This window comes from Enhydra lutris, unplaced genomic scaffold, assembly GCF_002288905.1.
Source record: "Enhydra lutris kenyoni isolate GAN:26980312 unplaced genomic scaffold, ASM228890v2 scaffoldscaffold7, whole genome shotgun sequence".
In the NCBI taxonomy this organism is placed as follows: Eukaryota; Metazoa; Chordata; class Mammalia; order Carnivora; family Mustelidae; genus Enhydra; species Enhydra lutris.
The window spans coordinates 964,548-992,473 of NW_019154091.1; the positions used below are offsets into that span (position 1 = coordinate 964,548).

General features: G+C 43.0%; 2 protein-coding genes across 3 annotated transcripts in view; one reads left to right on the forward strand and one right to left on the reverse strand.

Annotated features, from left to right (window-relative positions):
• LOC111142141 (host cell factor C2) overlaps positions 1-9,441 on the reverse strand; it is a 33,090-nt gene extending 23,649 nt beyond the window's left edge. For both annotated transcript variants that reach the window (XM_022495123.1, XM_022495124.1), the window contains exons 1-4: positions 9,279-9,441; positions 7,673-7,821; positions 6,197-6,357; positions 405-613 (exon numbers count right to left, since the gene is read on the reverse strand). In XM_022495123.1, the coding sequence (XP_022350831.1) occupies positions 405-613; positions 6,197-6,357; positions 7,673-7,821; positions 9,279-9,441 (682 nt within the window). The remainder of the gene's footprint in view (positions 1-404; positions 614-6,196; positions 6,358-7,672; positions 7,822-9,278) is intronic.
• A 13,207-nt stretch (positions 9,442-22,648) lies between these two features.
• LOC111142240 (glycosyltransferase 8 domain containing 2) overlaps positions 22,649-27,926 on the forward strand; it is a 36,881-nt gene continuing 31,603 nt past the window's right edge. Inside the window, exon 1 of the mRNA XM_022495283.1 lies at positions 22,649-23,040. The gene's annotated coding sequence lies outside the window, so the exon portion shown is untranslated. The remainder of the gene's footprint in view (positions 23,041-27,926) is intronic.

Here is a 27,926-nt window from a genome sequence, read left to right on the forward strand (position 1 = left end):
AATAACATTACTAATGTTACATTTCCTGTAGACAGAAAAACCATATAAATTTGATCATTCCCAAATGGGACACTTTATGGAGTGATAATTGGTACTACTAATAATTACAGAGGACAGTAAAGATAAATCAGGGCCCTTTCAGGCAAACCACAACATATGGCAACCCTATTTATAAGGATCACAGGAGAGTTACTGCCATAAATCAAATATTCATTTGTTTAACTTCATTGATTAGCCACCATTTGCATACATCTCAGCTGTCCCAGAGCTGGCTACAAGTGCCTTCTAAAAATCTAAGTGTAACTCAATAAATGCTGTAACCAAAAATATTTTTCAAAAGTGATTTTTACATTTGTCCTTATCAATCATAACCAATTCCTGAGCCTGAATCAAGGTAAGCTTACCTAAGTCAAGTTGCCATAGATCATCCAGGCGAGCACCACACATTCCACCAAAGACATACATCTTAGGACTTCCAGAATCTTTTTTGCAATATATGACAGCTGTGTGGGATTCTCTTGGAGAAGGCACAATTCCTTTAGTCACTGGAATGCTCCAACCCACAACACCAGAGCCATGCTGTAGCTCCAACTCATAGAAATCATTCAAATATCTAGGATATCATGAAATAAATTAAAACATTAACATAATATATACCTTTTGATTTTTGTTTCTATTTATAAAGATAATCTATGCTTACTGTGAAACATTCATTTGGTATCAAAAAGCATTAGGGGACCAAAAACCCCATCCCTCATTCATTCAGTATGTATTTATCAAACACTACTGTGTTTCAAGTACTCTTCTGGGGATCAGTAGTGAACAGAAGAGATTTTTTAAAAATTCCTGCCATCATTTAACCAACACTCTTGTCCACGAAGCTGTGATGGTTTCAAAACATAGACACAAATTGTGATACCTCCCATCAGGAAGTAGGAGGTATGTCAGTCCCCACTCGCAATTCTGGGGGAGCCCGTGACTGCTGCCACAAGATTATGGTGAATGCCACTAGCTGACTTCCATGGCTTGATCACAGAAGGCTAATGTAGTTTCACTACAGAATACTTGTTCTTGGAATCCTGAAGCACCATACAAATCAAACTGCCACAAAAACCCCATATGGAGTGGCATATATAGGCATGTAGGAGGACGGCCCCAGTTCAGTCCATCCTTCAGTCATCCCAGTAGAGGCACAAGATATAGGAGTGACCATTCAAAACTTCCCATCTCCGCGCCTAGCCATCACTGCTGTGTCCTGTCTGAATTCCTGATGCACAGAATCCCTGAACATAATAAATGTTATTCTGCATACTAACTTTTGGAGGAGTTTATTACATGGTACTAGATAACCAGGACAATCACTATTGGCAATAATTAGTAAATACCCTTTCTGACCTCTATGAACATCCACATATGTATAAATGAGACATAATACAAATGTTGTTTTGCAACTTTTTTCTTTTAAAACATTCACTCTATAATATATCAGTGCCCAACATAGCTTTTTTTTTTTTAACTCTAGAAACTGGCATTAAACTTTTTCATCGGTGACATGGTGCTTTCAATATTTTGAGCAAAATGACTTTCATAGGAATGTATGTCCTATCAAATTATTACTCAAATATGGGAGCAAAATTAAAACACTTCAGGACATAAAAAACTTCAAAGTTTAGGGGCCCCTGGGTGGCACAGTTGGTTAAGCATCTGACTCCTCATTTCAGCTTGGGTTACGATCTCAGGGTCATGGGATTGGGCCTTCATTGTGCTCTTGCTCAGCATGGAGTCTGCTTGAGACTCTCTCTTCCTCTCCCTCTGCCCGTCCACCCCCAAATAAATAAATCTTAAAAAAAAAAAAAAACACAAAAATAAGTGAACTAAGAGGCATTCAAATTACTAGAAGTTAGAAAAAAGTTGGAAAAGGCACCAAAACTATTAAAAGTTAGAAGAACTCAGAAAAGAGGAAAAATTTAAAGAAACGGAATAAAGAAAATATGTGAAAAATAAAAATAAATCAATAAAACTAAAAAATGGTTCTTTGAAACCATCAAACCACTCACGTGTCTGATCAGAGAAAAGACAACACACACATTTATAAATGAGAAAAGAGATGTAACTACAGATACAGAGATTCTAAATATACAGAGAACTTATAATTTTTATCAAAAACTGTAAAAATCTAAGTGAAATGCATGATTTTTCAAGGAAAACAAATTATCAAATGATTCAAGAAAAAGTAGCAAATCTAAATAGATCAGTAACTATAAAAAATATAGAAAAGTTAGGAAAAGGTCATCTTCCTAAATTATACTAATCTCAGATAATTATGGGAATTTCTACTAAATATTCAAGAAATTATGTTATTTAAGCATAATAAAAGACGGAAAGCTTCCCATTACCTCAGAACACAGCCCTGGTTATATTCCCATGAATTACAGAATCCTGATACTCAAATCAGATTAGAATAGGACCCCACTATCCCAAATAAAGTCAATATAGGGAAAATCACTGGTGACTATAGACAGTACAAATAAGTGTTAGCAAAATGAATTCAGCAAAGTATGAAAAGAACACTGTAATGCAACAAACTGGGGCTTAACCACAAATAAAAAGATGGCTTATATTTTAGAACCTAATAATATAATTCAAACAATTAATGGATTAAAGAAAAGAAACAGTAAGTTCTTTCTATGTCTAAAATGAATATGAACACCCATTTTTGGTTAAAAAGAGAGGAAAAAACTAATCAGCAAACTAGAAATTGTTTAAAACTTCTTTAATCTGATCAAAGGCAAATACCCGAAACCTATAGAAAACATCACAATTCATGACAGAAAAGTAAATATATTAATGAAACAGAATAGAGTCTTGAACAAGAGTTGAGAAACATTTTCTGTAAAAAGCTAGACAGTAAGTATTTAAGGCTATGGAAGCTTTAAGTTCTGTCACAACAACTCAACTTTGCTCTTTTTAAAAAAATAATTTATTTGAGAGAGAGAGAAAGCATGAGAGAGAGAGCACAAGCAGTGGAGAGGGAGAAGCAGGCTGCCCATGGAGCAGGGAGCCCAACATGGGTCTTTATACTAGGACCCTGGGATCATGACCTGAGCCAAAGGCAGCCGCTTAACCGAATGAGCCACCCAGGTGCCCCTCAACTTTGCTCTTTTAACAACACGTGAATGAATGGGCATGGCTGTGTTCCAATAAAACTTTATTAACAAAGACAGGAAGGTAGCAGACCAAATTTGGCCCACAGAGTGTAATTCATAATTCCTGATCCTGAAAGCTAGAACAAGACCCTCATTTGTATGAGGATTAAGATGTGATACAGATGGGACTTCAAATCAATGAGGAATAAAATGACTTATTTAATAAATGGTAGTGAAGAGTTGAAAATCCATTAGGAAGAAAAAGTAAAAATACCTCATACTAGTCACAAAGATATATTCTAAATCTATTAATATTTTGAACACAACAAAGCTGTGAAGGTACCAGAGAGCTGTGAGGTAGAACCATCTTCCCAAGCAGAAAGCAATAAAAGAAAAATATTGTCAAACCTGATAACACAAATGAAAACCCTTTTAAAAAAGGCAAATAGAAGACTTGAAAAAAATATGAATTATGGTGATGGATACACAACATAGTAAACTGACTAAAATCACTGGAATATGATATAAAAAGTTTGAATTTTATGGTGTATAATTTATACTCTATTTAAAAAGGAAAAATGAATAAGGATATGAACAATTTCAGAAAAGGAGCTGCAAATGTCCAATAAACATAGTTAATCAAGCTCATCGCCAGTTTTTTAAAGAGATTTTATTTACTTATTTTAGATAGAGGGCAAGAGTGTGCACGCACACACTTGGGGAGGAGTAGAGGGAGTGGGAGAGGACAAGCAGACTCATTGTGGAGCCTGCAGCCTGACATGGGTCTGAATCTCATGACTTTGAGATCATGACCTGAGCCAAAATCAAGAGTTGGACACAACCGACTGAGCCACCCAGGTGCCCAGTAGTTACCAGTTTTGTTTTTTTTTTAAGATTTTATTTATTTATTTGACAGAGAGCAAGAGAGCACAAGCAGGGGGAGCAGTAGAACAAGGAGAAGCTCCCTACCGAGCCCGATGCAGGGCTTATTCCCAGAACCCTGGAATCATGACCTAAACCGAAGGCAGCCGCCTAACCAACTGAGCCACCCAGGCACCCCTCATTACCAGTTTTTTAAAAAATCAAAATAAATCCATGAAATGTAGTTCACCTATTAGTTTGGTAAAAACTAGTTAAGACCGAGACAATTCAATACTGTTAAGGGTGTAGGCCATCCCATACACTTAGAAGTATAAAACGGTTTTGGATCTTTGGAGGCTGACTCAGGAATACCTAACAAAGTTGAATGTAAATACCCTTGATGTCCCTCCCGCTGATTCCATTTACAAGTATGAATCCTACAAAAATTGGTGTTCCTGGGTTGCTCAGTTGTTAAGCATGTGACTCTTGATTTCAGCTCAGGTCATGATCTCAGGATTGAGATCAAGTCCTGTGACCAGCTCCACGCTATGCATGGAGCCTCCTGAAGATTCTCTGTCTCCCTCTACCCAACCCCACCCCCAACCCTCGCTCTCTCTCTCTCTAAAAAAACAAAAATGGCAAAAACAAAAATAGTTATACATGTGCAAAGACTGTAACAGCAAAAAAGTGGAAATATTTAAACGTCTGCCAGTAGGGGAATGGTTAAGTAATTTACATAATTCAGACTACTTTTAGCCATTAAAAAAAATTAACGTCAATTTTTATCTACTGCCCTAAAAGATCTTGAAGATATACTGTTAAAGGAAAAAACAACAACAAAAACAAACACGTAAAAGCCCAAAGTTGCAAAGCAAAAAAAAAAAGATTCCACTTCTATAAAAGAGAATACATGTCTGTGTAGGATCAGATCAATGTTCCCCACCTCCCCTTTCCTGCTAGGCAGAACACTCAGTCCTGGATCACTGACCAGTGGAATGTGAACAGAAATGAATCTGCTATCTTTAACCAGAGGCTTTCAAAAGCACTGCATTTATCTATTTGCTCCCTCAAGCAGCATAAACTTGATAAGCTTGCCCATTATACACAATAACCTAAAAAAAACTAATACATGTTACATGAAAAGGGTTCTAAAAGATGCACATCAAATTGAATTATGTGTGTGCCTGTGTTCGAGGACAGTGATGCTCTAAGAAAGAACTTCATATACTTTCTAGTTTCTTGCATTTTTATAAGCCTGTATCCAGAAAAATCTGTTTAATATAAAAACAAAAAAGACATGTGCCACAAGTAAAAGTATCTGGCTTAGTATGGTGGAATAAATTTTTTCCCTTTTCTCCAGTTTCTAAGTTTACTGTGATCTTTTAGTATGTGTCATTTTTTTAAAGTTTAGAAAGACAAAAAAACTAAGGCTCTAACATCAATGTAATGTAGGTAATATATTGATGGCAACCTGCAAGTTCTCTGAAAGTAATGCCAACAATCTTATTTAGGCAACAAAATGACAGTGAAATGTAGATATTTAATCATTCCCATTTCACAGCCAAGGAAAACAGGATTAGATTACTTTCACTAAAGGACACATATGGTAAGCAGTGAATCAGAAAACAGTCCTTCAGACTCTAAATGTCCAAATCCTGAGTGCTACAATGACAATATGATCAAAACACTACGGGGCGGGGGGGGAAGAGGTAGTGATTGGTTCTGTTTGGAAAAAAGAGGAGACGATTGGTTCAAAAAATATTTGCTTATATGAATCACTGTAACAGCTTTCTGAATGAAAAGTGGATATAATAGCCTTCATTTTATAGTGAGATTTTTGTCACCAAGTTCCTTGAGACATCTAATTTAAAAATAACCATTTGTTACTTTTGTTATCATTTATGACAAGTGAAATACATTATGGCTTAATACATACAAATAGGTTGCTATAAGCAATTATATTAATATCATTTAATAAGATGATTTCTGATAAGAAAAGGCACAGTTTTGAAAACAGACATATATTCCAGGGACTAGGGAAAATACAACTGCACACAAATTTGTTCACTGTTAGGTTTAAATGCAAAAGGCTAAGTTTCATCCTTTTTAATAACTGAAAATAGTAGAAATTAAATGTTCTTAATCTAAGTCATAAAATATACATTTGGTCCAAAAAAGAATCAGCATACCTGGGAACATTATTGTTCGAATCTTCACTTTCATTTGCCAGACCACCAAACAAATAGCATTTGTTACCATATAAAGAGAAGCTATGTCCAAGACGAGGACAAGGAGGTAAACCAGAAGAAGGGGGGTGAGGTTTCACTTTTTTCCATAACCAACGGCTTGCCTAAAAAAGAGCATAAATACAATCAACAGTATCAAGAAAGCATTCCTATATTGTCAATAGTATAACATCATACCAATACATTTTAACCAAAATCCAATCAGAAGGCTCCAATAAACTATTCTAGGGACAAATGACAAGTAAACAGGTAATTTCTGGAACTAAAATAAGCACTGTAATAGAAATTCAGTCTAGTCTTCTTGGGGTGCCTGGGTGGCTCAGTCGGTTAGAAGTCCAACTCTTGATTTCAGCTCAGGGGCATGAGAGTAGAGCGTGGAGCCTGCTCAAGATTCTCTCTTTTCCTCTCCCTCTGCCCTTCTGCTCCCTCCCCCTCAAAAGGAAAGTCAGTTTAGTCTTCCATATTCACAGCTTTCCTCAATAGCAACCTAAGCTCATAACAATAAACAGCAGTATTTCTAAAATATTTTCCAAATGAAAAATTAAATATACATAGCTTTAGGATTAAATGAAATTGATATATTCTTATTTTCTGAAATTAGGTAATCCATAGATACTATATATTTCAACCTTTAAGTAAGCATAAGTAAAGATAATTAATCAAAACTCATGCTCTGTTTAAAAAAAAAAACAACTCATGCTCTGGCTATGGATGCTCTATTTATCTAAAACTATTTGGTTTTGAATAGGTACAATTCATCTACACCTGTCAATTAGCAGATGTCTTCATGGTAACAGCTCTGTGAACATACGCACGCTTCAGAAATAGAAGTCAATCAAGGGCTGTCAGAGAGAGCTCTGAGCATGGTTTAACAGAATCAAATTTATAAAGAACATATGAAACTGTACCCTTTTTTTCCATGGATTGCCAGGGAAAAAAAATAATGCTTATTAGTGTGAGGGTAACAATCTCTATAACGAAGGTAGAGGTTTGCAAAGTATGGTTTTGGGACGAGCAACAGCACATGAGAACTTGGAAGGAATGCCAGGGGTGAGGCCTCACACCAGACAATACTGATTCAGAAACTCTTGGGGGCAGCACCCAGCAATCTGTGTTTTCACAAGCCCTCTGCTGCTGCTAAAATTGAAGAACTAAGATACAAAAGCCTAAACGTGTAACATGTATAAGTGATGCTAAGTAACAGATAGCTTAATGTTACAATTGTTACGCTAGGTATTGAAAAAAGACTCACATTAGAAACTCTGGCTTCTTAATGAAGTGGAAACATTTTCCTTGAAGCTTATAAAATGTGAAGTTCATACCATTTTAAACATGCAATGAAATATTTAACAATCTTTCAAAGAATTAGCAAGATCATTATTAAAGCTGTAGCTTGAGATAAATTTGAGACACACTTACTTGCAACTCATATAACTCATTGCTGTATCTTCCATATTCAACCATTCCCCCAAATACTAATATTCTGGTACCATCACAGACAAATCCATGGGCAGCGCAACCTGGAGGGATGTCTCCTCTAACAGCTGGTAGGAACCACTGATTTGTAACTGGTTGCCAAAATAAAATGAAAACCAATTATAATAATAGTTATCACAAACTATGAGTATATACTCTATATTTATCATCTGTATCAGTGGTTATTGGAGACTGGAGATGACTTTGCCCCCAGGAGCAACTGGAAATGACTTTGTCTCCAGAAGCAAACTAAAAATGTGTAGTTGTCTAACAGGAGGCAGGGGAGAAATGCTCCTGGCAACTGGTGGGTAGAGATGAGAGATGCTGCTAAACACCTTAACAATATACAGCGCATCCTCTTACGACAAATAATTCTCTGGTTCAAAGTGGCAATAGTGCTGCTGGTGGTGAGTATCATCATCTCTATTTTACAAGTGAAAATCTGACATTTAAGTTGGGTAACTTTAGTGCTGATCCTGAGCAACTGGCAGAGCAAAATTCAAACCAGGTCTAACTTTTTTCCAAAGCCAGGATTTTTACCCTATACCAAATTGTCAAATAACTTTTAAACTATATATTAGAGAGCCTGGAGGAGGAGAGGGTAAAAAAAAAAAAAAGAAATTTCTCCTATGCCACTATTTTATTAACCTTAAAATGACCACTATGATTAAGTTATTTGGTCAAAGTCATTGATCATGACATAGATCCAAAATTCAGTAATTAACCTTACACCAAGGAAACAGCTTCCTCTTGAGAGCCAGCGCCTTTACAAGTTGGGGAAAATTAAATTCCACCCTCCTTTCTATCCCTAGGCACTCAAAGGCAGAGCCTCCCCGGCCAGGGGCACTTGTGATTTGCAGCGGTGCTCAAGCTGACGGTCCTCTCGCCGAGCGCGCCGCACAGCTGAGCTTCAGCACACACACCCAAATATGCAGAGACAGGCGCCGGTCTCACCAAAGAACCACTTCCCCGCCAAAGAGGGTTACCAATGGGGCAAAAATCTTGACTGCCCCCTGTCAGTTACGGGGTTGTATTTGGGGTGAAAGTACCAGGCCTCTCGTTTTCCCTTCTCAGCACCCCCAGCCCTCTCCCCGCCCCGATTCGTTTCCTCCTAAGGAAAGACCGCAGGCGAAGACGAGAAAGGCCCGGAGCAGCTTTGGTTTGGAGTTGGTTTTGGTTTTTGACAGAGGGATCTTGGACCCCCGAAGTGGGCTAGACTTCGGGAAGAGGCCCTGACGTGTGGAAACGGTCTCTCTCGCCCACGTCCGCCCGCAGGGCTTGCGGGGAGGTGGGGGGTCCGGGACCGCCTGCCTGAGGGCCCGCGCGCCCCGTTCGGGGCCCGGTTCTGCCCCGCGGGCCCTGGGGAAACGGAGCTGCCACCCAGGACACTGCGGAACCCCGGCCGCCCGGCCAAGGCGGACTCCCTGCTGCCCGCCTCAAGAGGCAGTGACCCGACGGTGACAGCTGTCAGGGCCTCGGCCGCCGCCTCGCCTCCCCTCCCCCTCCGCGACTCCCACAGGCGGGGCCGTAGAGCCGCCGCCGCGCCTACCCGTGTTGTAGACGTGCAGCTCGTCCGCGATGCCCTCGTTGCCCCCTCCAAAGATGATCATCAGCTCCCGGATGGCCACGGCCCGGTGTCCGTGCCGGGCGCGGGGGACCGGCCCCGTAAAGGAGGAAACCCGCCTCCAGTTGAGGAGGCTGGGAGCCGCCATCTTCCCAACCCCCGCCCCTCTGCCCACAATGCACCGCGCCCGCTCCAGCGCCGCCGCTCCCGGGGGAGGGCGGGGACCCGCCTCCAGCTGTGCGCCGGGGGTGGGGGGTCACGTGACCGCGGGCGAGGTTGGAGGACTGCGGGGAGCCGAAGTGTCCCGGCAAGGGAGCCCCGCCTTCACCCCCGGGCATAATGTCCGGGCCTGGCACCCTGGGCCACGGGCCTTCGGGTGTAAAGACAGACCTACTGACCAAGTGCCCCCTCCCCACCCAGGGCCCCCGTTTGTATTTGCGCGAGAAAGCACAGCGTTTTCCTTTACGGTCACTTTAATTGAGCATCTAGGATGTGCGGGCGAGTCAGACCCTTTGAACAGTTACAGCGCAACGGGGAGAAGAGCTCGCGCGGAGGTTCGAAGTGCCGGGATCACGGGGAGGAGGGAGGGAAGTGGCCTCGGCGGGCGGGTAACGCGCGAGCCCTGCGCGCCCGGGCCTCGAGGATGCCAGCAAATGCGGGAGGAGGGAGGCGCCTGCCGCGCGAGCGAGCGGCCGCGAGTGCGGCGCCCCAGCCGAGCCCGAGGACACCGACGGGAAGGTCGGAGCTGAGCCTGCTCTGGGCAGCTCAGGCACTTGAGGTTTTGTTGGGTGTCGTGCTGAGAAGTTTAGCAACAGTTAGCCGCGAAAGGTTTTTTTTGTTTCAGCAGGTGGGAAAACTATCTGTAGGTTTCCGTTTTATTACTAGCTGACATGTGAGGGTCTTCCATTGCCAAACGCTGTCCTCATTGCCTTATGTGTATTAGTTCATGATTCTCCCAACAAAATGGTAAAGTGGGTACTGTTATCTCCCTTCCGTGGATGGGGAAATGAAGCACAATGAACTAAAGTAATTCTCCCACGGACGCAGCAGAAGTGGATTGGGACCAGGATTCAAACGCGGGGCTTCTGATTCCATAGTTCCTTTTTCTAACAACTGTACAATAACTGATTTTGCTCACAGTCATATGCAACCCTATTAACGCTGAGCTGCCTTATTATCTGGTCCTATAAAGAATTACACTGGAAGAGATAAAATTCCAGAAGAAAAAAAAATTTTTTGAAAGCAGTTTAAATTCCCTACCTCACACTCTCAAGAAGGTACCGGCAACATACAGTCGATTTCCTAAAATTCCTTTTTCTTCATCTCTTGCCATTAGCAATTTCTCTCCTAAGCCTGTAACATCCTCTCTCCTCCATCTCCCTCAGTCCTGAGGCTGCCTCTCTACCTCTTCATCCATCTAAACTTTCCTTTGAGAAGTGATTCCTTATATGTTTAAAAGAAATTCTCACTGTTCTTCCAGCTGCTGCTTCTCACATTTTCCCTCACCGATTACCCCAATTTTGCAATATGATCAAAGAGAATTTGGGAAAGGAGGGGGAAGATGGCTGGAAACAAGGAAAGGAGTCTATGAATATTTATGTATTAACATTTTTCTTTGTCACATACATAAATGTTTCTGTTATGAAGTATGTATCTGAAACAATACTGGAAACATATTGGGACAAAGAATGAGATTTTCATATAACTTAAAATATTTAATTTAATACAAATTGTACTTTCTTCTGAGAGTTTAGTGTTAAGATGTCTTAACTTTTATGAATGATGTTGTAAGTAGATGGTAGCTGTGTGTGTGTGTGTGTGTGTGTGTGTGTGTGTAGTTAATACCCTTATAGCAAAAGATGAAGGGCAAAATTGAAAGTTGTAACCCAATATTGATATTCAAATTTAAAGAATCAAAACTTGTCGGGGCAACTGGGTGGCTCAGTGGGTTAAAGCCTCTGCCTTCGGCTCAGGTCATGATCTCAGGGTCCTGGGATTGAGCCCCTCATTGGGCTTTCTGCTCAGCAGGGAGCCTCCTTCCTCCCATCTCTCTCTCTCTCTCTCTCTCTCTCTGCCTGCTCTCTGCCTACTTTGATCTGTCAAATAAATAAATAAAATCTTAAAAAAAAAAAAAAACTTGTCTATGATATGTGAAAGGCTGAAAATCCCTGAACTGGAGGAAAGATGAAGGCAAAACCTTATGAGAAAGGTGATTACAAGTCATAACTGGTTTCTCAGATAAGGAGGTACAGGACAATGGAGGAAGTGTGTATTCATTTCCTAGACCTGCTGTTACAAAATACCACAAACCGTGGGGCTTGAAACAACAGAAAGTTGTTGTCTCACAGTCTGGAGGTTAGGAACCCAAAAATCAAAGTGTCAGCAGGCCAAGATCTTTCTGAAAACTATAGGGGAGAATGATTCCTTGCCTCTTTCTGGCTTCTGGTGATGGCCATTGATCCTGGCATTTCTTGGCTTGTAGCTACATCTCCAGCCTTCATCATCACATGGTGATGTCCCTGTGTATCTGTGTCTCTTCTCTCCTTATAAGTTCACAGTTATATCCTAATGACCTCGTCTTAACTTGATTACACTTGCAAAGACCCTATGTTCAAAATAACGTCACATTCGCATGTATTGGGCATTAGGATTTCAACATATCTTTTTGGGGAACACAACTCAATCCATGACAAGGTGCTTAATCCAATGGAAATTATATTTTACCACAGTAGCTTTGGCTCAACTCTGCTTAATGAAGAGTTTAGAGTAGGTCCCTGATTCTCAAGAAAGCTACCCTCAATCTTTGAAATTCTAGGAATGGAAGTAACCACCTAGGAGGAGAGCGTGGAAAGGGAAGAGAGAGGCAGAAGAACACCCTGAAGAAGCCAACGTTTAAGAGGTAAAAACAGAAGGAGGTGCTGATGAAGGAAACGGAGAACGAGGAGCCAGAGGTCAAAAGGGAAACAGCCGAGGGTAAGAAGCCACAGGTAAAGGGAGTTTCACAGCTGCGGAAGTGGTAATCAAAGCCAAAAGCCATAGAGAGGTCAGATAAGAAAAAGACAAGTAAGTGTCTGTTGGATTTGCAAATTAGGAGGTTATTAGTGGCCTAGATTAAAATACTGAAGTGGAAGGGAAGCCAGAGAAGATCAAAGAATGAGTAACAAGTAAGGAAGTGCAGATAAGGTGTGTAGCCTACTTCTTACAGAGACTTACCTGGGAAAGGAAAGAAAACAGTGGCTGGAGGGAGAAATGGATACAGGGCAAACTGCGTTATTTTGCATGGCTGAGATGATCATGACTGTGGGCCCAACAGGAAGGATGCAGTCAAAAAGCAGAGATTGAAGGAGCAATAGAGATATAGGGATGTCTTAGTTTGGGCCACTGTTAAAATACTATGGACCGGTGCTGGCTCAGTTGGTAGAGCATGTGACTCTTGGTCTCAGGGTTCAAGCCCTGCATGAGGTATAGAGATTACTTTAAAAAAAAAAAAAAATCTTGGGCGCCTGGGTGGCTCAGTGGGTTAAGCCACTGCCTTCGGCTCAGGTCATGATCCCAGGGTCCTGGGATCGAGTCCCGCATGGGGCTCTCTGCTCAGCAGGGAGCCTGCTTCCCTCTCTCTCTCTCTCTCTGCCTGCCTCTGTCTACTGTGATCTCTCTCTCTGTCAAATAAATAAATAAAATCTTTAAAAAAAAAATCTTTTGGGGCACCTGGGTGGCTCAGTGGGTTAAAGCCTCTGCCTTTGGCTTGGGTCATGGTCCCAGGGTCCTGGGATCGAGCCTCGCATCGGGTTCTCTGCTCAGTAGGGAGCCTGCTTCCCTTCCTCTCCCCCTTCCTCTCTCTCTGCCTGCCTCTCTGCCTAGTTGTGATCTCTGTCAAGTAAATAAGTAAAAAATCTTTTTAAAAAAATACTACAGACTGGGTGGCTTATAAATAACAGGAATTTATTTCTCACAGTTCTGAAGGCCGGAAGTCCAAGAGAGCAGCACAGTCAGGATCTGGTGAAGCCCTTCTTGCTGGTTGCAGACTGCTGACTTCTTGCTGTATCCTTACGTGGTGGAAGGGGTGACTCTCTGGAGTCTCTCTGATCAGGGCACTAATCCCATTCCTGAGGGCTTCACCCTCATGACCTACACACCAAAATACCAAAGGCCCCACATCCTTGGGGGTGAGGATTTCACCATGTGAATTTGGGGAGGGGGCACAAACATTCATAGCAAGAGAATATGACATTTGGAAATGCTTTTTGTTATAAGTGGCAGGATATCCAACACAGTGGCTAAATGATAAGGCTGTTCATTATCTCACACAAGAAATATGGGGTTAGTTCAGTGCTGTCATTCTGGTTCTGGTTAGTGGCTCTGAATTTCTCTTGGCCTTTCCTTTGTGGTCATAAGAATGTTGTTGCAGCTCTGGGCACTGTGTCCTCATGTTACCATGCCCAAAGATAAAAATCAGGAGGACAGCCAAGATGGGGAAACAGAACTCTCCTTTTACAAGGAGAAAAAGCATCTTGCCTAGAAATCATCCAGCACACTTGCCCTTGGGTTTCATAGACCAGAACTAGGGCATTTGGTATATTAAGATTACATTCACTATATTCATGGAAATACCAAAACAATGGCTTTAAAGGTGTATATTTCAGGGCGCCTGGGTCGCTCAGTGGGTTAAGGCCTCTCTGCTTTCGGCTCAGGACATGATCCCAGGGTCCTGGGATCGAGCCCCACATCGGGCTCTCTGCTCAGCGGGGAGCCTGCTTCCCTTCCTCTCTCTCTGCCTGCCTCTCTGCCTACTTGTGATCTCTGTCTGTCAAATAAATAAATAAAAATCTTTTAAAAAATGTATATTTCTCCCATATACATGAATTTTGGAGGTAGCAGTCCAAAGCTGGCAGGCATGGCAGCTGTGTTTCACCAAGTTGTCAAGAATTTGTAGGCTTTGTGGATTGAAATTCCTCCTTCCAACTCATGAGCCAAGGTGGCTGCCCCAGCTCTAACTGTTGCATCTACATTCCAGCCCACAGGAAAGAGTAAGGGGAAGGAATGTTCCCCTCTCCAGAACACATTCTGGACTTATATATATTGTTTCTGCTTATACCCCATAAGCCAATATTTAGTCACAAGGCCACAGTTAGTCGAAGAATGTCTGGGACATGTAGTTTTCATTTAGAATGGCCATGTTCCCAGCTAATGTTCAAGGTTCTGCTCCAGAGAAAGAAGAAGAGAACAGACATTGAGGTTCATCTACAGGAGTCTGGGAAAGTCATTGTTTTTGTTTGTCTGTTTGCAGCCTCAATAATGAGAAGCAGGCAAGGAAAAAAGAAGTTGGAAATGAGAATTGCTTGAGCTAACCAACTAGGCCTCCCTCAGGGAGAATTAACAATGGAGCAAGATTCTGAAGGATCAAGAAAAGATGGCTTCAGAAATACACATGGATTTACATGTGCACTAGGGTTGACTATGTTATGTTTCTATACTATAGATTATAGATTATGTAAATTTCTATAAGTATATATGGAAAACAGAAAGCTCTCATGGATGGTGCTGCTCTAGCCATTCAAGGTTCCATTAGAGGAGGTACCTTCATCTCTCACTACTTTTTCCCCTTTACTCTTGCTCCCCCATACCAAACACCCATCAGGTATCTGGATTTGCCACATTGCAAGAGTGAAGGTCATGGGATTTAGAATGTAGCCATTTGCTAGCTGTTTCATCTTGGTCAAATTATTTATCCTCTTTGAGCCACAGATTCTTTGGCTATAAGATGAGGATAATAATAGCATCTATTTCTTAGAGTTGTTTTGAAGACCAAATGAGATAATGTATGTAGAGTCCTTGCTTTGTACAGTAGTACAATTCTTTTTTTTTTTTTTTTAAAGATTTGTTTATTTATTTTAGAGAGGCAGGGAGGGGGAGCTCAGGGCCTGATGTGGGGCTTGATCCTACATGAGATCCTACCCATGAAATCATAGGCTGAACCAAAACCAAGAGTCAGACACCCAACAGACTGAGCCACCCAGGTGCCCCAGTAGTGTAGTTCTGTAAAAATGACCACATAAGTTGCAAAGTGACCTTAAATTTCAATGGGAAAAATTACAATGGTGCTGTGATCTCTAAATATTTTTGTCAGAATATTTAAAATTCTTACTATTGGTTTTAAATGCCTAGGGAAGGAGTGCCTGGGTGGCTCAGTCAGTTAAGCATCTGCCTTTGGCTCAGGTCATGATCTCAGGGTCCTGGGATCAAGCTCCACATCAGATTCCTTGCTAGGCAGGGCAGCCTGCATCTCCCTCTGTCTCTGCCTCTGTCCCCTGCTTGTGCTGTCTCTCTCTCTCTGTGTGTGTCAAATAAATAAATAAAAACTTTAAAAATAATAAAATAAATGCCTAGGAAAATGAGAAAATTAGTAGACCTAGTATTTATTTGCTATACTGTAATTTGAATTGTTAGAGACATTGAGAATTAAATGTCTGGGGGGGGGTTTAGATTTTTTTGTTGTTTGTTTCAAACTTATCAAGAGTGGGGTACCTGGATGGCTCAGTTGGTTAAGTGTCTGCCTCCAGCTCAGGTCATGATCCTGGGGTCCTGGGACCTAGACCAACATTGAGCTCCTTGCTCAGTGGAGACCCTGCTTCTCCCTCTCCTTCTGCTCCCCCACTCCTGCTCTCTCTCTCTCTCTCTCTCTCTCCCTACTTACCTCAAATAAATAGATTTAAAAAAATAAAACTTATCAGGAGTAGTTTGAGCAGTGCTTGCTTTTCTGTCATATGACTTACTGTACAGAGTAAGCATCTTTTATCTGCCTTGACAAATTGTCATACTCCTTTCCAGGTTTGGATCAGCTTTCTATATTTTATTCTTTGGACTTTCAACATCAGGAAATATCTTTGAGGGTTCCTTTAAGATGACTTTTTAATCCATATCTCTTCCCTGGGAACATCATCCTTTTCTGCACAACCACTTTCTACATTTATGTTCAGAAAGTCACCTTTACTAAATTCTTGTGCTGCATATCTAGAGTTGTATAGTGACAGTGCCATCCCACAGCCAGCTCTTTCTTCTCTACCTCCATTTACCTTGGATTTGAACTTCACTCAGATCATTATCACTTTTTGTTTCTTTGCTACCGTATTATCTTTGTCTGCCAGTTCTCTGTCTTATCCATTTTTGTAAATATCACCAGAGTTTTGTAAATATCCCTGGGGAATTAAGGAGGCAACAGGACCCCATGCTTTGTCTGTACATAAACTGAATAACAAATGTCCAGTGACCAGTCACCGGCTGACCAAAAGACTAGTGACATGGTTGGTCACAGATCCCGGTTTGGATCTGTTATTTGCCTAGTAATTTCAAAGACTAAAAAGTTAGCAGCGGAGTTTGTCCTTAGGCAGGTACTCACAGTTAATATACTATGGTAATAGACGTGAATTGTGCTGTCGAGGGCTTGATGTCTTTGAACTATACCATGAAAACTGAGATCTGTGCTGTTGCCATGCAAAGCAAGGCCTGTGCTGCACTGTGTGATGCCTGGTAGGTAGTTAGTCCTTAGGAAGTAGTAGACGGTTTTACTTGTATCATTGTCGTCATTTTCATTATATGACTCCTGTTTCTCCTCTTCCTTCTGAGCGGCAGGCCACTGAGGAGTCAGCTGGAGACGGAGGGGCTAGTGCTGGGAGGTGGCAGACAGTGCTGTTTCCAGCCAAGCACATAAATTGCCATGTCCGAGGGATACCTTAATCTCAGCTGAGGATTCAGGCCAAGAGCTTCTTGGCAGAGGTCTGGGAAGGAGTTTTTGGGGAGTGCCAGCAGGTGGGCTGGACTCAGCAGAAGAGAGGCAGGGCGGGCAGGGCTCCTGAGATGCAGATGGTGTCTGAGAGGTCTATTCGCAGATCACAGGGCTCCGGCCACCGTGGGTCTTGGCTAGAGCTGTGGCCAAGGCATGGTCAGGGCAGCTGGCAAGAGCAAGCCAGGACTCTGGGCCAGGTAGAGCCTACACCAGTTACCAGAACAGGGCACCGGTACATCAGTCAAGAAAGAAAAATACTCATCTGAGTGAGTGCAGGCATAATTCCTGCAGCTTAGGGGGTAGTGGAAAAGAGCCCAGAGCACCTCCACTTGGGCCAAGAAGGTGACCCATCATTGAGCCCCATCAGGGAAAGGAGAGGGAACTGAGACTCCTCTAGTTATACTTCCTGCCCCATGAGGGTGTCCTTGGAGCCTGGCCTGGGGAAATAAGTGATGATCGAGGTTGTCCTCCTGACTCAATGTAGTGATTCATTGCTGCTCTACAAAACTTCTTCCTTCCTTCCAGTCCATGTATCAGCCTTAATTGATTTTATCTGAGACCTTATCTACAAAGCAGTACACTCAGCCAAGGCAGGCCCATTGAGTAAGAAGGAATGATGAACATTTGGCTCTCAAGTGATAAAAACTAAACACATAATAATAATGACTCAGATATGCACTGTGTCAGCTAATGATACTGCAGATATAAGATGCATATAAATCCCACAGGAGGGGCACCTGGATGTGTCAGTGGGTTAAAGCTCTGCTTTCGGCTCCGGTCGTGATCTCACAGTCCTGGGATTGAGCCCCACATCGGGCTCTGTGTTCAGCAAGGAGCCTGCTTCCCCTTCTCTCTCTGCCTGCCTCTCTGCCTGCTTGTGATCTCTCTCTCTGTCAAATAAATAAAATCTTAAAAAAAAAATCCCACAGGACCACATTCAGGCATACAACTGAAACTTGACCAAAGTGACATATCCACATGATGGCTTGTTCTCCTCATGTGGTTAGATGTTTCAGAATACTTAGGGCAGGGCTGCTCTGGTGACTCCCAGGGCCACCACGGACTTTGGTTCCTCCTACATTCTTGCTCTGCCCTCCCTAACACGTGCAAGGTGCTGAATCAGACAACGCCAGGAGACCCTACCGCATGGTACAAGGTTATTTTCTATTTGTTTATACAGATCTACTCGCCACTCTTCTTCCACCTGTTCAGTGTCCTGAGAGGCTGACTTAAAGATAGGATGTCACTTGACCTGCCCTGCCCTCTGACTTCCAGTGGGGTTTGGCCAGTGGGAGGCACCACCAATGGAAGATGGCAAACTTGGGGCCACTAGCCCCCTAGTCTCTTTTGTGTGGGTCAACACTGTCTGCTCCTGTTGGGTAGCCCTGTCCATTCAGCTTCTTTCCCCGTCCTAGTAACCCCTCCCTTGCCGTAGCCTTCAGGGTTATAGGAGGTCATACCTCCCTCCAGTTGCTAACATTGCCTTACTACACCACTCGTAACCATGTTTCCTTAATATCCACCTTTTCAAATAGTGCCTTTTTTTCAGAGTCTCCACCATTAGCCTTTTCTTTTTTTTTTTTAAAGGTTTTTATTTATTTGACAGATCACAAGCAGGCAGAGAGGCAGGCAGAGAGAGAGAGGAGGAGGAGGCAGGCTCCCTGCTGAGCAGAGAGCCCGACGCGAGGCTCAATCCCAGGACCCCGGGACCATGACCCAAGCTGAAGGCAGAGGCTTTAACCACTGAGCCACCCAGGCACCTAATCTACCATTAGCCTTTTCGAGGGAGCCGTCCATATCCTGCCAGGACCCTGACCAGTTCAATACTATAATTTGGGCATAGCTGGTGTGGCCGTACAGCAGCACAGTGTGGCCCTTTCATCCCCAGAGCTGCAAGATGGAGTGTCCACCTCCAGGCATCCAGGCTGGATTTCAGACAGGAAGAAATGGCAAAAGGCACCAGACAGCTTTTTGCCAGGAACACAATAGCCTGTTAGGAAGTCACAGAGAGCAGGATGTCTGAGGAGGTGAGTATTTGTAACTGGGCCACTGCTGGCCCCAAAGGAAAGTGTGTTTCTAGTTCAAGGGAAGAAGCAGAGAGGGGTATTAAGTAGGCTACTGGCAGTGTTTGCAACATCATATCACTCTCTTGGACTTTTTAAGAAAAAGCTACAAATAACCTACTGTTGTAAGTCCTTTCGCTGGTTCATACCCTGAACTAGGGGTGTCTTCACCCAAGAGTAAAAATACAGTAGTCCCCCCATTCTCTGCAGTTTTGCTTTCTGAGGTTCTGTGACCCTGAGTCAACATAGTCGGGAAGTGGACATCCCCCTTCCGATGATGGATGGTCGGAAGACAATGTGGCCAAACACTACGTCATAATGCCGGCACCACTCACGTGGCTTCATTCACTTCATCTCATCCCATGGTCATTTGGTCATCTCACATCATCACAAGAAGAAGTCTGAGCACAGTACAGTGAGGTCTTTTGAGAGAGAAACACCACATTCACATAGCTTTTGTTTCCATATATTTTTATAAGTGTTGTATTTTATCATTATTGTTGCCTCATGTATAAATTACAATTTATTATCGGTATATATGTGTAGCAAGAAAACTTAATATACAGAAGGTTTTGGAACTAGCCAGGGTTTCAGGCACCCACTGGGGGTCTGGGAACAGACTCCCTGCCGATAAGGGGGGGTGATTGTGATAACTTCCATGTATCAAGCTCTTACTGAATGCTTTACATGCATAATATCTTCTAACCCTCACCGGGAGGCTTCCCACTCTCTAGCTGCAGAAACCGCAGGTGAGTGGTTTTGAGTGATGGGCTCAGTATAATGTCTGAGCTAACAGTTGGGTCTGTCTGTCTGTCTCCAGAGCCCATGCTGGGAGCCACCGTACTTCTCACACTGTCCCTTAAAACCTGTGTCCCTTTCTGTTCTCATTTCTTCCCTAGGGAAGAACCTGTGTACATGATGTGGAAATCTAGGTCATAGGTAATAAGCCTTTCCCATCCTCAGAACATGACCCACTAGAAATAAAGGAGAAAGAATCCCAAGTTGGAGACAGTGGGGAAATGCGCAGAGAGATTTGGGTCCATATGGAAGTCAGTATGAATAGCAAGCAGACTATGAAAATGACAGAACTATTATTTCAATCGTGAGTCCCCCTCTGGGATGCTTTGGCTGTCATACTCTCTGAACCTACTTAGTCACCAGCTCTCACACTGGGTCAGGCATTCTGCTGAGTGGATGAGAGATGCAAAGAGGGAGAAAACCCGGTTTTCAGAAGAAACTAGAGTAGGCAGGAGTCAGCTTGGAGGGCTTCCCACCGCAATGCTTTGGGACATGTCTGACTGACTGTCCCACTGCTCCTAATAGCACATGCTTCTGGAAGGACAGGAAATGTTGATATCTTTGCTCATGTGAGGACCATGAGGACAGGCGCTGGAGTGCTCAGCGTGTAGTACTCAGTGCCACCACTGAACCTTCTCACTTCCCACAGGCTATCTGTGGATCAAATGGACTTGCCACAACCAAAGATAAATACAGGATCACTATGTCTGTTAGCGAACACACTGGGTCAAGTTGCACTTTCAAACAGAGTCCACATCCTGGGAGTAAAGAGAAAAGAGGAATAGCAGAATGTTCAGCCTGCTCCAAAGAAAAATGGCACACTTGCTGAATCGTCCGAGGGCTTCAGGATAGAAGTATGTAAGAGAACACCGCCAGGGCAGCGGATAACTCCATACAAACAGGGCCCAGATGCTGGACGCCCCCCAGGTGAAGAATGCCAAAGCCCTGGGTGTAGTTTCACCCGTAGAGTTGTACCTAGAGATCCTCGAATGTGAAGCATGCCTCAAGTAAGGAACAGGCGTGAAGTGCTGATGGGAATTCCAGTCCTGGCTTCCTCAAGTTCGTGACTCTAGGACTCTTAGGACTCTAACATTCTTTTTTTTTTTTTTTTTTTTAAGATTTTATTTATTTATTTGACAGACAGATCACAAGTAGGCAGAGAGGCAGGCAGAGGGAGAGAAAGAGGGGAGGAAGCAGGCTCCGTGCTGAGCAGAAAGCCTGATGCAGGGCTCGATCCCAGGACCCTGAGATCATGACCTGAGCCAAAGGCAGAGGCTTTAACCCACTGAGCCACCCAGGTGCCCCTGGGACTCTAACATTCTTAAAAGCCTCAGTTTGCTGATCTGCAAATTGGGGTGAACAACATCTCCGTTCAACATTCCTAGCAGGAATGTTACGAGAAGAAAACGAAATAGAAGATGTGAAGATGCTTTGTCATTGTTCAAAGTTCTACACAAAGGGAAGCTATTCCAGATACTCTCACTCTCCAAGTTCAAGTCTGAAAAAACAAACAAACCCACTAAACCTTTAGAACTGCACTGTTCAATACAGTAGCCACTAGGACACTGATTATTGAGCATTTAAAATGTGGCTAGTACAACCAAGGAACTGGCCTTTAAATTTTACTTAGTGTTAATGAATTTAAGTTGAAAACCTGACACTTGATTCAGTTATTTGCAAACTTCTAAATATGCTTGGAACAACCTGAGTATGTGAGCCTAATTTTTAAACTATAAATTATATGAAATCTAAATATGTATCAATTGTTTCTGATGAAATTTAGTGTTTGAATTGAGATGTGCCGCAAGTGTAAGATACACACCAGACTTCAGATTTATTACACAAAAGAATGTAAAATATCTAGTTAGTGATACTTTACATTAATTACATGTTGAAATTGCATTTTGTATATATTGGGTTAAATAAAATATATCATTAAAATTAATTTTACCTCCTTGTACTTACCTTTTTTTTTTCTTCTTCTAATGCTCAGCCCAGTGCCTGGCACATGGTTATTCTCCTCTCTCTCTCTCTCTTTAAAAGTTTATTTAGTTATTTAAGTAATCTCTACACTCACCATGGGGCTCAAACTCACAATGTAAACACTCTTCAGACCAAGCCAGACAGGTGCCCCCTCTTTGTACTTATCTTAAGGTGACTACAGGAATATTTAAAAATTTCTGGTGGCCTGCTTTATATTTCTATCAGGAAATGCCACTTTAGAAAGAGCCAGTGAGGAAAGGGATCCTTATTTCCTTTTAGGAGCTAGGGAAAGGGTTTGCAGAAATAAATTCCATGATCCCAGGCAAAGTGCTGGCCCCATTTCCTGGGTTTCTGAGAATCAATAGCAGAAACAGAACAGTCCAGAGTTGGGTGGGGTTGATTCCCTGCCTGATTCCTTTCCATGTTCAGGCTCAAAACATACCATCTTAAAACCTCCATTGCTCTCATTGCCTTGGTAAAACGAGACCATAGCTGTTAGCTGAGCTTTAATTTGGGGACCACAGCATTTTAACAACTAGGGGGTTTCAGGAGAAACAAGATTCTGAAAATCAATATGAACTTTATTTTCCCATTTCTGCTCTTTCAAAGTTTACCTTAGACCCAACGTGTGGTGGAAATCCACGCTCCAAGCATTTGCTTTTCCTCCAGTTTTGAATCTTTTCCTCCAGCGCTGCCTTGTTTTTGAAACGATTTGCACTCAAGCTGCTGGAGGAGGATGCCAGAGGAAGTCTGGCCATGCGAGCCAGCCTGCCAAGCACATCTGGAAGTGGTTTCAGGGGCCGCCTCACCCCACAGCCAGCGCAACGCCTGATTCCCAGCTCTCCCAGCTGCTCCAGCGCAGGAGTGGAAGAAACCCGAGCCTCTCCAAAGTCAACGCAAGCAAAGGGAGGGGGGCTGTTAAGGGCAGGGGGAGGAATATGCTCTCGGAAATGTAATATTGGCCTTGGGACTCTCCAACCCTTTGGGCTTTCCAATGGGATCTTAGAAGCCGCCGAAGCAGCGGGAAGGGCAGCAGCCCCGGGCCAGCCAGGAGTTGAACGCTCTGCCCTACAGCTCTTCTGGACCGAGGAGCCCAAAGCCCTGCCCTCACCGTTCACAGGTAAAGCAGTGTGGCAGCCTTTCCATTCTACCCTGGCCCGCCTGTAGCAGCCCTTTGTTTTGCTGTAGACTCAAGAACGTAAATCAGAGGTGGATTGTCCCACATGAGCTTTGCCTTCAGGAACTCCCAGCTAATGTTTGTAGTACGTTGAGGCAACCATTTTTCTTTTTTCTTTTCTTTTCTTTCTTTCTTTCTTTCTTCTTCTTCTTCTTCTTCTTTTTTTTTTTTTTACTATTGCAGCAAATCCAAGATACTCTCTGCAAGTTTTTCACATGCTGGACAGCTTTTCCAGACCTGGGTTTAACTCCCCTGACCAGTGTGATTTACTGTTTTCATCATATTTTAAGCATGGAAGTCAGTGGTGAGCTAGGACCTGGACAAATGCGAGTATTTAAATACAGGTACTTTTCTGAGCCACGGAAGATTGCACTGAGCTGTGATTCATGTTTTCAGAACCTGGAAAAAAGACTTGGTAGTTGTGAAAATCTAAATGAGGCTTATAAATACAGTAGTTGTGTTTGGGTTGAAAATGCTTTCTTAACATTCAAAAATTATCTTATGTTCACTTTAGGAGCAAATGTAGGACCTTGGATAAGCCTGATAGATAACTTATGATAGGAGTTAAGAAGGAATAGTTAACACAAGAGTAAAAAGAGGGAGAGGGGGAAAACATGATGCTATCTAAACATCTGGCCGTCCTGTGGGGTGGAGGGAGGGACTGGTCCTCTAACTGGCTTCCCCTGTAGTCAGTTATCAAAGTGACATTGTTTGGTTTGTTTCGTCTTTTCCTTCAAATGGCTTCATGTCACCTTTCCGTATGAAAACCTATTTGTGCTTACCACCCTCCATCGAATGCAGGGACAAATAGAGCATTGCAGTGCTGTGGTGAGAACATGGGCTCTGGGGCCAGATCCAGAGTTGAATCTATGCACTGACACTTAACCAGATTTTTAAGCTTTAACTCTGAATACTTACTGGTCTGTGCCTCTATTTCCTCATCTGTAAAATGGGAATGAAGTGACATCGTAGGTCTAAAGGACATAACATAGGATCTGCAGAGTAGTGAGGCCCCTGGTGGTGTTGGCGATGACCATGGTGATGATGGACGTGGCCACACATCCTGCATGGTGGCAGCCCAGCCCTTGGCACATCGTTCCCTCTGATAGTCCCTCGGCTCCTCCCATGTTATTTCTCCAGGGACCTGCTTCCTTCCTTCTTCCCTTCAAACACTTGTCTTTCTTTCTTTTTTTTTCCCCCCACCCTGGCTCTTTTTATTTCTTCTTCATTCTCTTTCCTTGCTGAGAAAAAGACATGCTCACCAAGCCATAGTTCACAGAGTTTTCATTTCTAGTTCCCGGGGAGCATGATTCTAAATACTTATTTTATTTTAGCATTTCCCAAATGAAGAACATAGACCCATGGGGAAAATATGTTCTGTGAATCATATGACCCTCTGAGAGATCTCAAGGCATTAATGGCATTTTAAAGGTCCTGAGAAGTCCTGCAGTAGAGAACTCTGCTTAAGGTTGTTTACCACTAAAGTTCCTGATTGACCCCCGGAGCTGCTTTATCACACAACATTGATTAACATTTCTCAGAGCACACTTTGCAGTGTCCTGGTTCAGCCACATTTGTTTTCATTTTGGTTCCTCTTATAGACATGCTATTTCTCATCTTCCCTAGACAACACCAAAGGGGATGCAGTGTTCTTTCTTCCCTAGTTAAGGACCTGAGATGATCACCTGTGCCATGTTGATATATAGAAAATCTGGCCTAAAGTGGACAGCTGGGATCAGCAATTTTTCTGCAAAGGGCCAAATTGGTGGTTGTGCAAGCTGTGTGGTCTCTTTTGCACCTACTCAGATCTGCTGTTTAGTGTGAGACGAGCCAGAGACCAAATGTCAAAGAATAAACCTGGCTATGTTCCCATAAAACTTTATTTACAAAAAATGGGCAGGATTTAGTGTAGGGCTCATAGTTTGTTGACACCTGCTCCAAAACCATTTTGTGAAAGAATGCTTCATCCCAACACAGGAGAAAGCAGAACAGGTCCTCCACAAAACGGAGACTCCCTCATCTGGTTTCTCTGTCCTGTGTATTCTGGTGGATCTTGAGTAAACAATTTATGCTAGAGCAAAAAGTAAAAAGGCCAGGGATGTTTTGTGAGAACCCAATTCCCGAGTCCTGATTTTGTCTTTCTATCTCTTTTCTTCAGGTGAACGCATGCTCTTGTCTTGTTCGTGACTTTGTAGCTCGCGTGGTTTAGGCAGTACTCTACAATGTTTTATGCACATGCAAACTGCAGGGTGCCTGTCTTATGGAGGAAAGTTAAATCTCTGAGCTTATGTCAGTTGCTTGACACAATGATTGCAATCAGCAACGGAAAGTGGTTGGCTACAGTATCTATTAAGATGGTTAAGAATGAGTTCACTCAGGGGCACCTGGATGGCTCAGTGGTTAAAGCCTCTGCCTTCGGCTCAGGTCATGATCTCGGGATCCTGGAATCGAGTCCCGCATCGGGCTCTCTGCTGGGCGGGGAGCCTGCTTCCTCCTCTCTCTCTCTGCCTGCCTCTCTGCCTACTTGTGATCTCTCTCTGTCAAATAAATAAATAAAAATCTAAAAAAAAAAAAAAAGAATGAGTTCACTCAGAGCCACTCATTAACTGTGTCATTGCCCTTGGTAAATCAGGGAGAGTAACTTTATCGATTGTTGTGAGGATTGAATTAGTGAATGTACGGAAAGTTCATAAAAAAAAAATGCCTGGCATGTAGAAATTGCTGTGTGCTACCTGTTATTATTATAGGCTATTTCATTCAATCTGCAGCACAGTCACATTTTACTCATTGGGTCTTGTAAATTGCGCAGGCTTGCCTGGCTAAGAAATGGGGCAGAACCAGGACTGAAAGCTCTTTATAAGGACGAAGCCCATGATATTTCCATTCAATTACAGGCCCTGCCAGATTAAAGTCATTCAATAATATCTTTAAGGAGCCCCCTCTTGGGGCACCTGGGTGACTCAGTCGGTTAAGCTTCTGCCTTTGTTTGGCTCAGATCATGATCCTGGGGACCTGGGATTGAGCACAGGGTCCTGCGATAGAGCCCCATGTTGGGCTTTCTGTTCAGCAGGAAGTTTGCTTTTCCCTCTCCCCACTGGCTTGTGCTCTTTTTCTTTCTCTCTCTCCAAAAAAAAAAAAAAAAAAGGAGCCTCCTCTTTTATCTTTTTTTTTGATTTCCAGGTTCTTTTCTATTCCTTTTCCTTACCTAAACCCAGAGCAGATGGGATTAATCAATCAGAGCTCTTTCTTTTTTAACCAACTCTGGTGATAACTTTAGATTCCTTCTCAATTTAGCAATACTGAAAGCCCCTATGCACGGATTAAAGTTGGCATGTAGACTGAAACTTAGGGGCTCTAAGTTTTGAAATATTTTTGAAATATTTTTCTGGAGTCCTTGCCACTTTGGCCTTTTCTTCCAAGGAAGAGCTAAGTCGCTTAGCCACTGCCAGGTCTTAAAACATTCTTTCCAGATTTGGCCATGGGCCTGAGTTCTTTGGCATCTCGTAAAATAGCTCCCTGTATAAGGTCTTCAGGGGCCCATTTTTAAACTTAACGGTCATTTCTCAGGTCCAGACCATTCTCTGAATTCTCCTTTTCTTCCTAGTCATAGGCCCCAGGACCTCAGCCTTCTTTCTGCCGCTCTTTGAAGGTGCATCTCCCAGTGCCTTGCCTAGGGAATCCCTCTGTCCAACACCACCTGCAAGGCTCCATCTTTCTTCCTGTCTTGAAGACAAACCCAGGGGCTCTTTAATGCCAAAGGCTTGGCTATTTACTCCTGTGGAGAAGCCACCGCACAAGGAGTCACGTGGCCTAGGAAAGCTTACAAAAGCTCAGGGAACACAGTTCCCGAGCCTTCTTGTTTTGATGGTCAGAAAAAGGCTGAGAAAAGACCAGAGCCCTCTGCTTTTATTCCAGGAAGAGATCCATAGTCCCCTCCTTCTGGCCTTTTCCCCCAAGTAATGGCACGCTGCCCCCTTTTTTCCTGGCATTGAGGAACAGGACAAGAGCTTCCTTCCCTTTCTTTCTTTTTCCTGTTTCTCATTCATTCATTCCACACACATTTGTTTAGGCGCACAGAGGTGGTCGAACCACAGTGCCTGTCCTCAGTCATCTCATGATTTAGAGGAGAAGACAGGCACACCCGTAATATTTGAGCGGTGATCTGAGTGCAGGGAGAGGGATAAGAATGGAGATCAGCGCCCAGGCAGGGTAATCAGATGAGAGTTCTTGAAGGAGGTAATGCCTGAGTTGAGTCTTGAAAGAAGAAATGACTGTTTACTGGGGAAAGAGGAAGGGAAAGGGCATTCCAGGCAGGAGGGACCCCATGAACCAAAGTTCAGAGGCAAGAAAGCATTTCTTTACATGCAGGAACTGTGTTAACCCACCAGATGCTTTCCCAGGCTCTGCCCCAAACATTCCCGTTTCTCCCCACGCCAGGTCTCTGCCTTTTATTCTATAGGTTCTTAGGACATCCCCCAGCTGGTCCCTGTAGCACATGTCCCTGACTTCCTCCATTGGTTTTCTACCTCTTTACACCTCTGATCCCTCTACCAAATCCGCATCATTAGCTTGTATCCAGGAGGTACAAACATTTCTCGAGCTCCTACTTAATCTATTAGAATGCGTTAGTCTATTAGAGTCTGCATGTACCAGAAACAGCAATTTATAGCAGCTTACACAGAAAGTGCCACCATCAGACAGGAGATGAAACTGAAGAGGAAGAGGATGCCAAATCTTTCTGATTTCATATTTTTAAAAAATTTAGTAAGACAGACTTTCTTTTAGAAGTCCGTGCTTCTCTAGGACTCCACTCCTGCCTTTATTCTGAA